This window comes from Aotus nancymaae, unplaced genomic scaffold (genome assembly GCF_030222135.1).
Source record: "Aotus nancymaae isolate 86718 unplaced genomic scaffold, 86718_ANA_hifiasm-v0.15.2.pri h1tg000049l, whole genome shotgun sequence".
Taxonomy (NCBI): Eukaryota; Metazoa; Chordata; class Mammalia; order Primates; family Aotidae; genus Aotus; species Aotus nancymaae.
The window spans coordinates 3,658,571-3,676,166 of NW_026988463.1; the positions used below are offsets into that span (position 1 = coordinate 3,658,571).

At 51.6% G+C, this 17,596-nt stretch overlaps 1 protein-coding gene across 2 annotated transcripts in view; it reads right to left on the reverse strand.

Annotated features, from left to right (window-relative positions):
- Positions 1-1,577: 1,577 nt before the first annotated feature.
- Positions 1,578-17,596, reverse strand: part of CREBBP (CREB binding protein) — a 156,421-nt gene continuing 140,402 nt past the window's right edge. For both annotated transcript variants that reach the window (XM_021667261.2, XM_012441866.3), the window contains exons 24-31: positions 15,846-15,996; positions 15,050-15,196; positions 14,014-14,127; positions 11,931-12,096; positions 11,400-11,567; positions 7,988-8,149; positions 7,404-7,685; positions 1,578-6,297 (exon numbers count right to left, since the gene is read on the reverse strand). In XM_021667261.2, coding sequence (XP_021522936.2) covers positions 4,132-6,297; positions 7,404-7,685; positions 7,988-8,149; positions 11,400-11,567; positions 11,931-12,096; positions 14,014-14,127; positions 15,050-15,196; positions 15,846-15,996 — 3,356 coding nt within the window. In that variant the 3' untranslated portion in view covers positions 1,578-4,131. The remainder of the gene's footprint in view (positions 6,298-7,403; positions 7,686-7,987; positions 8,150-11,399; positions 11,568-11,930; positions 12,097-14,013; positions 14,128-15,049; positions 15,197-15,845; positions 15,997-17,596) is intronic.

The window sequence follows — 17,596 nt, forward strand, 5'->3', positions numbered from 1 at the left end:
CTACAGGTGCACGCCACCATGCCTGGCAATGAAAGATGTTTTTCTTTTTTAAAAACAGTAGCAGCCAGGCCCGGTGGCTCACGCCTGTAATCTGAGCACTTTGGGAGGCCGAGGCAGGTGGATCACCTAAGGCCAGGAGTTTGAGACCAGCCTGACCAACATGGCGCAACCTTTTGAAAAAAAAAAAAAAAAAAAAAAACCAAAAAGCCAGTAGCTTATTTCACCATGCAATGCTCAAAGCATGTTTTGACTCAGATAAAATCTTTGGTTCCATTTTATAGTAATCAAAAGGACCAGATGTGGTGGCTCATGCCTGTAATCCCAGTACTTTGGGAAACCAAGGTGGGTGAATCACTTGAACTTGGGAGTTTGAGACCAGCCTGGCCAACATGGTAAAACCTTGCCTCTACTAAAAATACGAAAATTAGCTGGGCGTGGTGGCTCATACCTCTAGTCCCAGCTACTCGAGAGGCTGAGGTAGGAGAATCACTTGAACCCGGGAGGTGGAGGCTGCATTGAGCCAAGATCACACCACTGCACTCCAGCTAGGGTGACAAAGAGACTTTGTCTCAAAAACAACCAACCACCAACAAAAACACAGAAGACAGTTAGTTACATGTCTTCAATCTGAGGTCTTTTTTTTTTTTTTTTTTTTTTTTTTTTTTTTTTTTAAGAGACAGGGTTTCTCCATGTTGGTCAGTCTGGTCTCGAACTCCTGATCTCAGGTGATCCGCCCGCCTCGGCCTCCCAAAGTGCTGGGATTACAGGCGAGAGCCACCGCGCCCGGCCAATCTGAGGTCTTAAAAGAAGCCTCTCCATGCCACATGATACAGGGGCAGCTCATTCTGTTTTTAACATGTGATTATTTCAAAGACAGCATCAAATACATGCTCTGTGGAGGCAAACTCCACTGGACATCTGCAATCCTTTTTTTTTTTTTTTGAGATAGAGTCTCGCTGTCACCCAGGTTGGAGTGCAATGGTGCGACCTCGGCTCACTACAACTTCCGCCTCCGGATTCAAGCAATTCTACCTCAGCCTCCCGAGTAGCTGGCACTACAACCAAGTGCCACCACGCCCAGGTAATTTTTTGTGTTTTTAGTACAGCCAGGGTTTCACTGTGTTAGCCAGGATGGTCTTTATCTCCTGACTTTGTGACCTGCCCTCCTTGGCCTCCCAAAGTGCTGGGATTACAGGTGTGAGCCACCGCACCAGGATTTTTTTTTTGTCTTGCTCTGTCATCCAGGCCGGAATGCAGTGGTGCAGTATCAGCTCACTGCAAACTACACCTCTCAGGTTCAAGCAATTCTCCCATCTCAGCCTCCTGAGTAGCTAGGACTACAGGCACTTGCCATCACGCCCAGCTAATTTTTTTATATTTAGTAGAGATGGGGTTTCATCATATTGGCTAGGTTGGTCTTGAACTCCAGACCTCGCGATCCACTCACTTCGGCCTCCCAAAGTGCTAGGATTACAAGCGTAAGCCACTGCTCCCGGCCCGCATCTGCAATCTTACAATGACAAGCTGTTGAGCTAACTCTAAGTCATTAGCCAATCTGAACCATCTTTGAATCCAAATAGTTTTACCAGTTTTTATTATAAACACCATCACATTTCAAGTTTCCCCTTTTTGATCACAAATGTAGGACTTTTTCTTCTCCTCTTAAGTATACAGCATGAGACACAGCGTTGGGGCTTTCCAGCTTTCTTACAGATATTTCCTTACGACAAGCTTAGGGTTAGCATCCACATCCTTCGACATCTGGATTGCCCAAGATGGTTGCACGGGATGCAGCCTCCAAAAAGAATGAGATTGGTACATAAAGTTTTGAATTCCAGGGTAACCTGAAATAGAGGCCTCTCCACTGAGTGTGGGCTTAAAGCTGCCGCTCCTGGGCTCCAGCCCACTTCTTGTTTGAACATGTGGCTTAAGGTTTCCCCATGGGTGGAAAAGGTGAAGAGGACAGTGGAGGTCTAAGAACCCAGCAGACCGAGCGGGGACAGCAATCTCCACCGGAGGCCCGGCCTGTGTTCCCCTCCTGGGATGGGGTGAATAGGGGCTGGCTGGAGGTGCCAGACGGTGGTCTTTTACCTGGTTTAATTCTTTTACATTTTATAACTCAAGATTCAAAGCTGTATGCTAAAAACTAGATTGGACCTTTCCAATTTCTTAGAAAGATTCCTTGAATTTAGATTCACAAATCAAGTATTCAAGTATTTTAAAAATATCCGTGAAGGTAAGGGCCCAAATGGAAGCTATTTGGGCCATAATTTCTAAATTTACCATCACTCCCTAGCAAGACCACCCTTTGGCTGGTGGACTAGGGATAAAGTGAGTTCTCTGGGTGTCGGGGGCGGCAGACTAGGGGATAAACTTCCGCTCTCCCGACGATAGTCCTCCTTTGTTTTGCGGTTTTTGTGAACTGGTCTCACCTACTCAGTAAGGGGCCTGAACTGGACTCCAAGGGAAGTGGGACCATGTGGCCGAGTCCAAGTGTCCTTCGAAGTGGGGGACCTTTCTCACTGTAACAGGAACTGCAGCTGGTGCTCCAAGATGTCTGCCCCTCAGCATTTTCTCCAAGGCCACATAGGACAGGCTGCATGGTGGCGGCAGGATGTTGAAAGTCAGGAAGCAGCTTTCAAGCCTGGAGCACCCTCTGTCTCAAATTCTGGGAGTTGTGTATGCGGGGAGCTGCCTGAATATGGGAGGAAGCCCTGCTTCTGGGGGTGCAGCTATGACAGGCAGGGAGGATGAAGAGTGGGCCAAGTGCAGTTTCAGACCAACTGGTGACCCTGTGTTACATTCACCTGTAAGCCTCGAATGTGCGGGGCCAACGCTGAGCCACCCACCTCAGTCTCTGGGAATAAACCCTCCAGGTGGCCACTAAGCCTGGGCCACAGTTCCCAGCCACCACCCATGCCACCACGACCACAACCGCAGCCCCAGCCTCTCCGCTATGAGCGAACAACCAGAACCATGTCTTACAAAGAACAGACTCCAAAAATATATATAAATAAATAAAAACCTTAAACATTCTTACAGGGATCTTAAAGAACAGAATACATGTTAAAAACCTCAGTAATTTATATCAATTTTAAGCGGTACTTTATATACAATGGGGAAAAAACACATGCATAGTCCAAATACAATGTTGAAAACAGCATTTTCATAACAAAAAACCCCGAACACTAAGTGTTAATACCATGTACATGAATTCAAGAAGGACCACCCTTTTTGTCTGTTGCACACAGTTTATTTAACAATATGATATAAGAAATGAGTTGGTATTTTACCATTCTATACAGTGATTGAATCTTCTCGAGTTTCGTATTTATAGTAATTAGAGCGCTTGCATGATTTACACTAGAATTGCTTTTCCTCATTTCAAGTTTCACATAGAAGAAAGAAAAGAAGGCTTCTTCTCTAGTAACGTTAGCATGGTCTAAGAGTGATCATCCCTATTTTTTGTCTAAAACCAGTTTTATCAGAGAAACAAAGCAACAATTTCTACATCTGCAAGACAAGAGTTTGGCTTCAGCCATTATGTATAGATAGATGTGTGTGGGTGTGAGTACGTGTGTGTGCACGCCGGAGTCAATTCCTATCGTCCAGGGGTAATACTGGGAAACGCCCACAGAGTTCACTATAGAAAAAAATCTTCCCGAAACATCAGAAAGTTATCGGGATACATTATAAGCTTGCATTATTTCAGGAATCAGTTCTGAATATTATTTTTCTTCTTACTTTTAAACATAAATGTTTAAAGTCTTGAAAATACAAATAAAAAATATGAATATAATGAACTTGTTTTTCCCATTAAAAAAAGGCATGAGTCACCAGCAATGACGACAAAAAGAATTCAAACCCCCCTCCCCCCAAAACAAAAACAAAACAGAAAAAAACCCCCCCAAAAAAAAACAAAAAGAGAGAGAGAGAGAGACCAGATATTTAAATCAACTGGTTTTTAACAAAAAAATATATTCTTTGTATTGTTTCTTTAAACATCAATCCACCCTTCCATGGCTTGGAAGTTGCAGTTCCATCTAGGAATAAAAAGAACCTAGATGCCTGAATTTTCAGTACAAAAGGTCCAAGAACGTGAAAGGGAAAAAAAGTGATGCTCTCACAATGCTACAAGCCCTCCACAAACTTCTCTAGCGTGTCCCCCGTGGTGTCCCCGACCAGGGACAGTTCGCTGGACAGCGTGCTCCTGCTGGGGGTGTTCAGCTGGGGGAGCATTGCACTCTGTTCGGGGTTCCCCAAGTGTCCCTGATCTATGGAGCTGGCCATAGTAACTGCGAGTCCGGGGTGTGGGGAACCAGTCTGGGGTGAGACGTGGTGTGGCGAAGGCTGGGGCTGTATCCGTGGTGACGGGCTGGAATGTGGAGGCTGGGACTGGGGCCGAGGAGACTGGACAGGGGCTGGAGACCGCACCTGGTTACTAAGGGATGTGGCGATCTGCTGGCCAGGGAGATGCGAGGCCTGTGGCTGTCCTGAGAGCATGTGTTGCTGGGGGCTCATGGGATTCGGCTGGCCTGGGGACCCAATCTGCTGCTTCATCTGCTGTTGCTGCAGAATCCGCTGCTGCAGGGCTTGCTGGATGTTGGGGGTGCCGTCTGCCCCCATCCCTGGCTGCCCCATCTGGCTAAGCTGTCCCATCTGGGCCGCCATCTGGCCCATGGAGCTGCCCTGGAGGGGGAGATGCTGCTGCATGCGCTGCTGCTGCTGCATGGCTGGCGGGTAGCCTCCAGGTCCTTGAGGCTGCTGGAACTGGCCGTGCCCTGCCATGCCCCCAGCCATGCCCGCATTCCCCTGCTGCTGCTGCTGCTGCTGCTGCTGTTGCTGCTGCTGCTGTTGCTGTTGCTGTTGCTGCTGCAGCAGCTGCCTCCGTAACATTTCTCGGTACTGTGGATTCATACTCGCCATGTTGGGGTTGTGTCCTGGGTTCATGATGTTCAGGGCCTGGCCCTGGGGGTTCAGGCCTCCCATCGCCTGCTGCTGTGGAGGCACACCGGGCCGCGGCACGCTAGCCTGCATGGCGTTCAGGTTCTGCAGGCTGGGCTGCTGGTGTATGCCGGGCTGGGGCTGCATGCCGGGCTGGGACTGGAGGCCGGGCTGGGGCTGCATGCCGGGCTGATTGGCCACATACTTGGCTGTGCGCTGTTTGATGAAAGCTGCCATTAGCTGCGGGTTTGACTTGAGAATGTTCAGCACCTGCTGCTGCTGCTGAGGGGAGCTAGGTGACTTCAGGGTCCGCAGCAGGTCTTGCAGGGCGCTGGGGGAGATGCTTCTGGGTGGCTGCACGCTGGGCATCCGGGGCCCGGCCACAGCCGCCTGGGCCTGCATGGACATCACAGGCCTGGGCATGCCTGGCATCGGCTGCTGCTGGGGAAGGGGTGCCTGTTGCCACTGGCCCGGAGGCATGCTGGGCATGACGGGCCCGCTCACCTGGTTGGGTCGGGGCACGTTTAGGCTCACGGGGGCCATCTGGCTTCCTGGGGTCCCCATGCCCGTGCGCCCCGGGGGCATGCCGTTGTTGATGTTCACCCGGTACAGGTGCTGCTGCTGCTGGGCCTCACGCTCGATCTGCCGAGCCGCTTCCACCGCTGCAGGTGGGGGCTGGGCCGGGGGCGGGGGTGCTGGCACCTGGCTGGTGGGCTTCCCTGCAGACACCGTGGTGGGGGGCTGAGTCCGGGCCACGCTGGGGAAGCCAGCTGGTGACATGCTCACGGGTGAGGGCTGGGGCTGGGCAGGGGGCTGCGGTGTCTGGGGCGTGCTGGGCTGCTGCGTGGGGGTCCCGGGTGGTGCTGAGGTAGGAGAAGGCAGACTCTGCTGAGGCACGTTGCGGGTGTTCATGGTGGCCATCCGCCGGCGCATGAGCTGGGCCTGCTGCAGGCGGTGCTGGATCTGCTGCTGGCGGAGCTTGTGTTTGATGTTGAGGCAGAAGGGCACGGGGCATTTGTTTTCTTGGCAGTGCTTGGCATGGTAGCAGCAGAGGGCGATGAGCTGCTTGCACACCGGGCAGCCCCCATTGGTCTTGCGCTTACAGCCCTTGGTGTGCTGCACCACCCGCTTCATCTTCTGGCAGGACGGCAGCGAGCAGTTGGCGTTGCGGCACTGGCACGCGTGCACCAGCGACTGGATGCAGCGCTGGATGCTCAGCCGGCGGGACTCCTGGGGGCTCTTTGACTGTGGCTCGCCCTGGCTGCTGCCCTCGTCGTCCAGGCCCAGCCCCCACTTCACCATCTTATGGGCATGGCTCTTCGTGTTATAGCAGTTGATGCAGAGGTCGTAGTCCTGCAAGCAAGAAAAGGGGACAGGCTGGTGTCAGCATGGGGCCCAACACCAGGCACCCTGGCTGTTTCCCTCCATCACTACGTCTGGGTCTGTGCCAAGAGACCCAGACAGGATAGGAGCATGGGCCGTGTACATGCTGCTCCCAAAGACCCTGACTCCTGGGAACAGCCCTGAAGGCTCAAAGATAACCAGACTTATGCCCTGAGACCCCCCAGCCTGTGAGTTCACGGAGAGTAGACACCAGCCCCCTTCCTTTTGGCTTCCTCTGCCCAGGGAGTCACACTGGCCCCTGCCACGGCCTGTCCTGCTCCTGTACCTGGACTGTGAAGCCTGACAGTGAAAGGCCGAGGGAGGCTGGTCCCTCCCAAAGCACTGACAGCTGCCATGAAGCGCCTCTGGGAAGGCCTGGGCTATCCTACCCACAGCGCGCCAGTGGGCTTTCCCCAATGAGGAAGCCGAAGTTACTGAAAACTGCTTGCACCTGGCAACCTGATGGAGCCCTAGAACCAGGTACGAATTCTGTGTTCATAGAAAGAGGTAAAAACTGCTGCATGAAAAAACTAGAAAGAGGACAAAGGAGACTGGAGAAAGCTGGAGTGCGGAAGAGAGGCGTGTGAAGGAAGGTGCAGAGAGAAGAAAGGCCCCCACTCAGCTGAGGACCCGCTCTGCCCGCCTACAGACACCACAGCAAGTGAGTGGGCTCCGGGGTGGCAGGTGACGGTGACGGTCCTGGGAGGGGAATGGTGGGGTCTGTCACCTGTCTGAGTCCATGCAAGGGACACCCATGCAAGGGACCAGAGGGGCCCAAGCTACCAAGAAGACAGCGGGTGTTCCCAGCCATTTAGCAAGACCAGAACTGGGCACAGACAGGCCAGACTTCCCAGCAAAGCCTTCCTCTGGCTGTCACCAGGGTCAGGCCAGGCCTGGGGACATGGCTACACAGACCAGGTTTAGGAAACACAAACATGGCAATGCCTTCTGCCTTGTGACACTGTCCTAGTTCCAGAGGACTCAGCGCAGCCACCATCAAGTAGAGACACCGACCCCAGCACCCACGCAAAGGGACGGGATGCTTCGTCAGCTCCCAGGCCGGCCGCGGGGCCTACCTCGCACACAGTGCAGTGCCAACGCGTCTCCACGTGGTGCTTGCACTCATTGCAGGTGTAGACGAAGCGGTCCTGGCCCTGGGTGTGCAGCTCCACCAGCATACACAGCGTGGACCACTTGGAGCGGCGCAAGGAGGAGAACTCCCAGTGCTTGTCTCTGGCGAGGGTGAGGAAGGCGTCTCGCCCGTCCATGAGGTCGCAACTAAGCAAGGGGTCGGGGTCGACGATGGGGGGCAAGGTGTTGATGACAGGCCCGGCGTGCAGGTGGATCACGAAGAAGACCTGCAGGAGAGGAAGGGCTTTAGTCCCACACGGGGGATGTGGCACCTCTGGTGGTAAGCTTAGGGAAGGCGCAGCCAACCCAGCCTGCAAGTTAGCCAAGTGGCTGAGCCTGATGGCCCTGATGCTTTGGGATGGAACGGAATTGGTGACATGTTGCATGACATCATCCAACTGGTCCACTCGGTCTCCTGAGGGCCACCTCCCTCCCACCACAGACCTGCACGGGGCCCACCACCGCCAGCTGCATGTCTTTCCCCGCTCTGGGTTGGAGGCAGGGCTGCAGCACCGCACCCCTCGCCCACCTCCTTGTGTTTCTCCATGGTGGCATAGAGCTTCTGGGACAGGTCATTGGACACGTTGGGCATGCTGGGCTTCTTCTTGTTGGCGCGGCTGATGCTGCTTTTGTTCTTGTTGGTCTTCTTATTGTTCTTCTTCTTGGCATTCTTGCTGTCGCCCTGACTGCCCTGCAATAACAGGCAAGGTTGTGAGACCAGGCAACTGCTCCTCCACACCTGGCATGGACTCCCAGCTCCCGGGTCGTGGGTGTCAGGAAGCTCACGCCAAAGCAGGTCACCACCAGGCACACCCCACACGTGCACAGCTACAGGCAGCTGTAGATGCTGCTGTCTTCAGGACAGAGCTGGGCCTGTCCTCAGGCAGTGCTGGTGTCACTATCAGCTTTACGCTATGTTGTCTTTTGAGGGGAAAACAGACCCAGAGTGTGAGTTCAGAAATGAATTAATTACAGCAGTAGGGGGCATTTCCACTGTGCAACAACCATACATGGGAAGATTCCACGTCACAACTGTGGTCAGCAGCTGTCTGCCTTCAGGAAGGCTCTACACACCTGAGAAAGCATGAGAGCTTCCAGGAGACAGGAAAGCTGTTCACGGCAGAAGCAGCTGCCCTGGCAAGAGCAGGGACTCTGAGGCTCCTGCAGGGTCCACTCAAGGCCCACCAAGGGCGGGCCAGCTTCCTGCCAGGGCTATCAGTGTTACGCCTGACTGCTTGAAGTTGTGATTGCTCTCAGCCTACAGGCTCCTCCTCTGGAAAAAATGCAGGCTTGCTACTCATTACACTTCAACAGAGAAAACTCAACTAGGTCCAGACAGCTTTTTTTTGGTGCAGTGGTGCAATCTTGGGTTCAAGTGATTCTCCTGCCCCAGCCTCCCGAGTAGCTGGGATTATAGGCATGCACCACCACACCCAGCTAATTTTTCTATTTTTAGTAGAGACAGTGTTTCACCATGTTGGCCAGGCTGGTCTTGAACTCCTGACCTCAAGTGATCCGCCCACCTCGGCCTCCCAAAGTGTTAGGATTACAGGCATGAGCCACTGCACCCAGCCGGAAGCCTATTTTTACAAAATTATAAAAAGAAATATGTTCACGAAATTAAGAAAATACAGACAAGTACTTTAAAAAAGTTGTTCATGGCCAGGTGCGATGGCACAGGCCTGTAATCCCAGCACTTTGCGAGGCTGAGGCCGGCAGATCATAAGGTCAAGAGATGGAGACAATCCTGGTCAACATGGTAAAACCCCATCTGTACTGGAAAAAAAAAAAAGTCCAAAAATTAGCTGGGAGTGGTGGTGCGCACCTGTAGTCCCAGCTACTCAGGAGTCTGAGGCAGGAGAATGGCTTGAACCTGGGAGGTAGAGGTTGCAGTGAGCCAAGATCACACCACTGCACTCCAGGCCTGGTGACAGGGTGAGACTCTGCTTCAAAAAAAAAAAAAAAAATTAAAAAAATTTTTTTTTTTTTTTTTTTTTTCGTTTTTCTGGTCTTCCTGAGCAGTAGTATTTTATGTTCTGGAGCTTTCCTTGTGCACGTTTGTCTCTGTCTGCCATGTTCCTCATGAAGCTGGGAGTGCACAGAGGGAGCTGGTTCCATTTCTCACCCTACCTGGCATTATCATAAGCTTTTCGTCATTTCCCAGACTTGACAGGATGATTTTTAATGGCAAAACAGTGCTGCACCCCACATGCCGGCCCTCACTAAAGCTGACCCCCAAAGCGAGCTCCTGGGGTGTCGCTGCCCACTGTTACACATGGGACAGCAGGTCTACCTGCCAAAATCTCAGCATCCTGCCCTCCCCAGCACACGCAATTCCCCGGTGCACAGGAAAGGCTGCCCCAGCTCAAGCCCCTGTCAAGCCTGTCTTCTGAACAGCCCTGTTGCCGCCATGCCACAGGCAGGTGTCCCCTCCTGGGGTGGGAACCAGCTGCGTTCTCCCTCAGAGCCCTCTCCCTATAGCAGCAGGGACTGTGTCCTTGTGCTGTCGAACACTTGTGGGAGGTTCAGCCGCCAGGGCACCGGCTCTGACGGACCCCAGAGGAGCCTGATGGCCTGGATTCCTTCTTCCGCAGTAACCCCCAACCCTGTACAGGCCCGCAGCAGCTCTCATCAGGCCGCCTCCCACCGTGGCATGTGGGACACAGAGCCTGGGTTCGCAAAACCAGCTAGTCGCTGTCATGCTGAGCACAAACACCTCCCCCTTCAAAGCCTGTCTTGGATGTGGTATCCTCCCTCCCGAGTCGCCCTTAGGAGGTGGAACTTGAGCATTAACTCATCAGAAACCGGTAAAGCTAGCTACACGCCAGCAGGAGCAAGTCAGAAAACAACAAGCCTGGAGCTCTGCTTAGGAGCCATCTAGAGCACAAACCTGCACGGGACCCTGCCCATGCTTCCTCTGTCTGGCGAATTACTCTGGGGTGCCGTTTAGCAGCTGACTGCCTCTCAACCACTGGTGCAGTGAGCATGAGAGTGCACGGTGGAAGGGGCCTAGGCCCCGCTGAGCCCACAGACCCGGCACCCGCCTCACAGCCCTGCTCTCACATGCGACAGGCACTGTAGCGGCAACAGGTCCCAAGCCGGTGCCTGGCTGCTTCACCCCTGGCAGCTGCTCAGGCCCATGCAGGAGCCGCCTCTATTCACGGCTTTTCCTCACCAGTCACAATGGCCTGTCTCAAGTTCTGGGGCTGCAGTCTTCAACATTCGTCATTGCTCTCCCTGCACCTACAGCTATAGCCCACACCCACGCCACCACCATCTCTTCCTCAGACAGCCACACAACCCTGCACACGGCGTGCCTCCTCCCACTGCCTGGTGGGTCCTCTCCCCACACCTTCCTGTGGTGGGCGGGTCTGGCCCACCCGTTACCTCTGCAAGGTTCCTTCCCCTTCACAGCTCTACCACAATCGCAGCACACTACACTGGGGTCTGGGCTCTTTTTGTTTCTCTTACCAGGACACAGCCACCCCCTTGGGGGCAGACACGGGGTTTTGTTTGGCTCACTCTGCACTGCCTGGCACTCAGGGGCAGTGCCGAGGAGAGAGAGCAGGAGGGCATGAGCACCACACGCAGAGCAGCCACCAAACATGGGTACAAGGCCTTGGCAACCCGGTGCCTCCTTCTCGAGTCACTTTTTACATCAGTGGGTTGTGTCCTGACTGCCACGTGCCCTGTTTTCTGCCTTCCTCTCTCTGCTCTCCAAGTCCAAATGGACCCCCAGCCCCGGAGAGCATCCACTGAGCAGAGGGTGCAGCGCCCACACTGCTGCCCACCACTGCCCCGTGCTGCAGATGGTGTCGATGCGCGTGTGTGAACAGAGACACCACTGAAAGGACCTAACAGCCAACACGCGCCTCCCAGCCTGCTACCCTGGCAGCTCCGGCGGGACGTGTGGGCAGCGGGGCTTGGAGGAGGATCTGTACCTCAGTGGTTTCACTGGCTGCGGTGCTCTCTTCCTTCTTCCTCTCCTCCTCTTCTTGTTCTAGTTCCTTAATGCTCTCTTCTAACACATTGGGCCAGAAATCACCTTCAAAATAGGGCAGTTCCTTGGCACTGGTGAGTCTGTCTTCAGTTGCTTGTTTGAAAATGTCCTGCGTGGGCAAAGCACAATGAGATGAGGGCCATGCATGTGGGCCCCAGCACGGAGCAGCAGACCCCCCTGCATGCACGCCCCTCAGCACAGTGCTGGAGCCCCCATGTGTGCAACAGTGATGCACAGGCCCCGAGGCCCAGTGATGGAAACAGCACCAACCATGTGGCCCTCAGACGGCCAGGGGAAAGCCCCATCAGCCGAAGAAAATGTTTCTAAGTTCTCACTTTATGCTTTGATTTTTCTGCTTTCTAATCCTCGTAAATAAACATAATTATCAAGTATGTGAATGCAAGAAAAAGACACACAAATATCCTTCACTCAGTTGTGACAAAAGCCACCACCTTCCTTCAGCACCAGGTACCTTGTAGTCATGAATGATCCGCTCTGCAAATGCCTTGTCCAGCATCTTTTTGTACCATTCCTGCAGTCGTTTTGGCTTGGGGATTTTTTGATCAGGTGGGTGGCAATGGAAGATGTAATCATCTCCTTCACTTGGAGGACAGGCCCAGATGTGCCCTGTCACATACCTGCAGGACACACACACACGTCAGATGGAAGTGACAGTGAAATTGGCCCTGCCTTTAAGGAGTTATAGCAGAGGAGCAAGGACTCAAGCCAGGACAAAAGTAACCAGAAAGAGGAGAGAATGAACGCCCACAATGCTGGGAGTGGTGGGGGCAAGGCTGGAACTTTCTCCTGAGCAAATGCAAGCCTAGACACCCGCCCTGAAATACTTCTCTCTCGGGGTGCACACACAGGTCAGGGCCAAGGCTGCAAGTGAAACCTGAGGCCTCATTAAAGAACCAGGGAATATGATGGCTCATCAAGGCAATGCCATCCCCTTCCTCCTGAGCGCTATAAAGGCAGTTCAGTTGACTATTTCTGAGAGTCAATGTCAACATAGTATCATTCATTCTGTTCAAGACACTTTGATCAAATGCCCCTAACCTTTTCAAGATTCAGAAAGGAATGAGGCAGGTCTACAGTACAGAAACCAAGCGCTAGAGAAGAAAACCAGACCCAAGACAGCATGCACTGCAGGGTTCTGTTTACACAAAGATCCAGAAGAGACAAATCAGAGAGACAAAAAGTAGATGAGTGGTTGTCCGTGGCAGAGATGGGACAGGGATTAACAGCAAGAGGCAGGAGGGATTTTTTTTTTTTTCTTTTTTGAGATAGAGTTTAGCTTTTTGCCCAGGCTGGAGTGCAATGGCATGACTTTGGCTCACTGCAACCTCTGCCTCCCTAGTTCAAGTGATTCTCCTGCCTCAGCATCCCAAGCAGCTGGGATTACAGGTGTGCGCCATCATGCACAGCTAACTTTTTTTTTTTGTGAGACAGGGTCTCGTTCTTGTTGCCCAGGCTGGAGTGCAATGGCACAATCTCGGCTCACTGCAACCTCCACCTCCCGGCTTCAAGCGATTCTCCTGCCCCAGCTTCCCCAGTAGCTTGGATCACCCTAGGCACCCTCCCCAATGTTCTGGCTAATTTTTTGTATTTTTAGTAGAGACAGGGTTTCACCACGTTGGTCAGGCTGGTCTCAAACTCCTCTGACCTCTGGTGATCCACCTGCTTGGCCTCCCAAAGTGCAGGGATTACAGGCATAAGCCACCACACCTGGCCAAATTTAAAAAAAAATTTTCTTTTTTGAGACACTGTCTTGCTCTGTTACCCAGCATGGAGTGCAGTGGCGCAATCTTGGCTCAGTGCAACCTCTGCCTCCCAGGTACAAGTGATTCTCCTGCCTCAGCCTCCTGAGTAGCTGCGATTACAGGCATGCACCATCACATCTGACTAATTTTTGTATTTTTATTAGAGGCAGGGTTTCGCCATGTTGGTCAGGCTGGTCTCGAACTCCTGACCTGTAATCTGCCTGCCTTAGTCTCCCAAAGTGCTGGGATTACAGGCATGAGCCACCGCACCTGGCCTTTTTTTGTATTTTTAGTAGAGACGGGGTTTCACCATGTTGGTCAGGCCAGTGTTGAACTCCTAACCTTAGGTGATCCACCTGCCTCAGCCTCCTAACGTGCTGGGATACAGCCATGAGCCACCGCACCTGGCTGGCAGGAGGGATCTTAAGGCCAGTAACAATGCTCTGAAACTGACTACTTATAGTTGCACTTATCAGTAAAGTTACTAAAAACTACTGAATCACACACCTAAAAAGGAGAATTCTATGATGTGTACATTTTGCCTCAATAAAGTAAACAAATAAACAAATAAAAAGAAATGAAAAGGAAGTAAAGGCAGGGTTGCAACATTCCTAGCAGCCAGGCCTGTGAGTTCCGGGAAGCACCTGAGAAGGGAAGCTTTGGAGATTCTGAATTGATCTCAGGATGTAAAAATAAAAACACATAAAGAAAAAATCCATTATTTCACAGAATAAACATACAATAAAAAATAAAGAGTTTTTACTAGTTCCAAATAATTCAATCCAAACTCACCCCAATTTCTTCACATACTCTAGATATCCAATAAGGATCTCATGGTAAACGGCTGTGCGGAGGCAACGCGGCCGGAAGAAATGAATACTATCCAGGTAAGAGATGTACACTCGCCTGTGGGAAGGAGGCACATGTTTAACTCTGGGTATCCCTCAAACTTAAAATCAAACACAAGCAACAAAAAACACCTGGAAGTTGAATTTTTAGACAGGGTCTTGCTCTGTTGTTCAGGCTGGAATGCAGTGGTGCAGTCACACCTCACTGCAGCCTTGACTTCCTGGGTTCAAGTAATCCTCCTGCCTTAGACTCCCATGTAGTTAGGATGACAGACAAGGCATGTACCACCATGCCCAGATCATTTTTATTTGTTTTGTGGAGAGGGGTCTCACTTTGTTGCCCAGCGTTGTCTCAAACTCCTGGGCTCCAGTGATCCTCCTACCTCAGCCTCCCATACTGCTGTGATTACACAGGTGTGAGCCACTGCACATGGCCAGTTTTTGTTTTGATGGTGTTTACACTGGCCACCAAAGAGGTTGTGATGAAAAATAAAACAAACAAATAAACAAAATAGTCACCGACCATGCTGCCAACCAGTTAAATGGAATTCAGTTTTTGTCACTGAACAAAAAGATGAATGGCACCACTCAGTACAGAGAGCCACAATTAGGGCAAACTGAGAAAAGCCACTTTCAGTTCCCTCTTGCCCAGATTCCTGACTGCACATGAAGTCCATCCTGGCAGAGCTACTTCCTCTGTGCAGGTGCCAGGCTGCCCCCGCCCCAGTTTTACCTGCCTTAGGTAAGAGGGGGACGCACACAGACTCACCACACAAAACATGCTCACTGCAGTCATCTCAACAGTTCACTTCCCGCGAGTTTAATGGAAAACACAGCTAATACTTTGGTTAGTTAACTGTGGCTTGATTTACTTTAATCCCCTACGAAGGCTAACAGGCTCCCATGGGACACATAAGAGCCCTGGTCTATCCTAACACAGCACACTGAATGACATACCCCGGAAGGAGCTGGAAAACTACCTCGTATTTGGAGGGGGGCAATCAGACCCGTATTCTTGGACGTGCATTCCAAAAAAGCAGACATCCACGCCGTCAATTTCCTCAAAAGCAAACAGCGCTTTGGTTCGATATGGGAAAGATTCAGACATTTCCCCAGAATCCACAAACCTGAAACAAAAGCCAGAGCCTGACGTTTACAAAGGCTGTTGCTGACAAGGTGCTTCTGCACATCAGGCCTGCTGCTCTAACTCTGGCCACTGCAGACAAGGGGAGGAATGGCCACCTCCTCAGACCGTGGCCTAGCGTTCTCCCTATGGGCCGAGCAGCCCTGGAGTGGAGAGCCCCTGCTTTCTGATGAGTTTCGCCCACTTAGACAACTGCACTTCTGCGAACGAAATACGGGATGCTGAGGAGGACTGGCTATACAGCAGTCCCCCTTATCCGCAGGGTACATGGGAAACCGTGGACAGTATCAACCTCTATGTGTGCTTTTTCTTATACATCTGTACCAGTCACAAAATTTTAATTTATAAAACAGGCACAGCAAGAGATTAACAAGTTATAATAAATCAAGACAATTATAAACAGTATACTGTAATACAAGTGATGTGGTCTGTCTCAAAACAGCTTACTGCACTGTATTGGGTAACTGAAACCCCAGAGAGGAGAACCATGGCTGAGGGGGGCTACTGTATGCATTCGCTGCTGCAAAGTCTTTGAAGGATAACATCAAACTCAAGAGCTTTGCAGAGAGCAGGCTCTGGCAAGCAGGTGTGGGGACTGCTCGCAGAGCACTGTAGGGAGCAGGCACACCGACCGTGACTTCATTCCAGGCTTGACCTCCACCGTCTTGTCTGAGCTGGCCACCACTCGAACAAAAACCTCCCCGGCTTCAGGGTGATTCTGGCGTCGCAAAAATTTGTTCACTCGGTCTTCCAGGTGGTTTCCCAGTCTCGTGGTCTGCAGTCCTAGGAAGTCCAGAAGGAGCAGGTGAGAGGGCTTCAGCAGCGCTGCTGAGACAGTGGCTGAGACTACAGAATCCACCCTCTTTATGGCACAGGCTATTTTAAAGAACTCATGTTCTCCAAACATGGAAGAAATCTAATCTGTTCTGTGACGTGTGTGTGTGTGTGTGTATGTGTGTGTTTTTTTTGGTGTGGTTTTTTTTTACTTTTTGTGATTGGCCCACCTTGGCCTCCCAAAGGGCTGGGATTACAGGCATGAGCCACTGCACCTGGCCACATTTTTTTTTTTTTTTTTTTTGGGAGATGGAGTCTCTGTCACCCAGGCTGTATTACAATGGCACGCTCAGCTCACTGCAACCTCCACCTCCCGGCTTAAAGTGATTCTCCCGCCTCAGCCTCCTGAGTAGCTGGCACCCACCACACAGCTGGCTAATTTTTGTATTTTTAGTTGAGAAGGGGTTTCACTATGTTGGGCAGGATGGTCTTGAACTCCTGATCTCAGGTGATCTGCCTGCCTTGGCCTCCTAAAGGCCTGGGATTACAGAAGTGAGCCACTGTGCCAGGCGACATGAGTGTTTTATAAGGGAAAGGTGGACTCTGGGATCTCAGGCACTCCACTCCTGCAAACTGTTTATGTGCTCAGATGACCTGCATCTTGTTCTAACGGGATGGGACAGAAGAGCCACAGGGGTGGACCCAAAACTGACAGGGGCTCTAGGAGTGGAGCAGAGGGATTTTTCCTGTTGCTGTTAGAACAAACGAGATGTTTCCTGCTTTCCCTGGAGGGCAGAGCTGGCACACCCTCAGTGGGCTCCTCCTGCCCAGCTCTGAGGACAAAGTCCCTACTACAGAGTCTGACGTGAGCGTGTAATGTTCCAGGGCTGACAAAGCAAAGCAAACTCCATCCAGGGTCTGCCTGGTGCCCCAGGAGCTGGCACAGTATTGACGTCCACTGCCTTATGCAGCACGTGAATGAAGTTTCCGAGCCTTGGTGAGGGCAGCCTGTCCTAGGCTCCCCACTCATGGCCGGCCCCAGGTGGCCACTGTCACAGGAACTACCCAGAGGCAGAACATTATTTCAGTACAGAGAACACCTCGTGTACAGGTTAAAAAACTAGAATGGAAAGTTGCAAAAGGTTCTTAGTAATTACTTATAGACAATGAGATTTTTAAAAAGTTTCTTCTTGGAGATGGGAGGGGGGCATGGAAAAAAAAAGTTTCTTCTTTATTGGCTTTTAAATATTTCCTACATTAGTGAGAAAAGAAAAATCAGGAATTTTAGAAGATTCCTCAATGAGCTGGAAAATTTAGACTAAACTTCTAAATTTCATTTTTCTACAATAAACAAACCAGTGGTGCTGCTTTTTGGATAAGTTGTACCTGAATAAAAATGATTTAAAAAGAAAAATGTGGCTGGGCACAGTGGCTCATACCTGTAATCCCAGCACTTTGGGAGGCTGAGGCGGGAGGATCACCTGAGGTCAGGAGTTTGAGACCAGCCTGACCAACATGGAGAAACCCCGTCTTTACTAAAACTATAAAATTAGCCAGGTGTGGTGGTACATGCCTATAATCCCAGCTATTTGGGAGGCTGGGGCTGGAG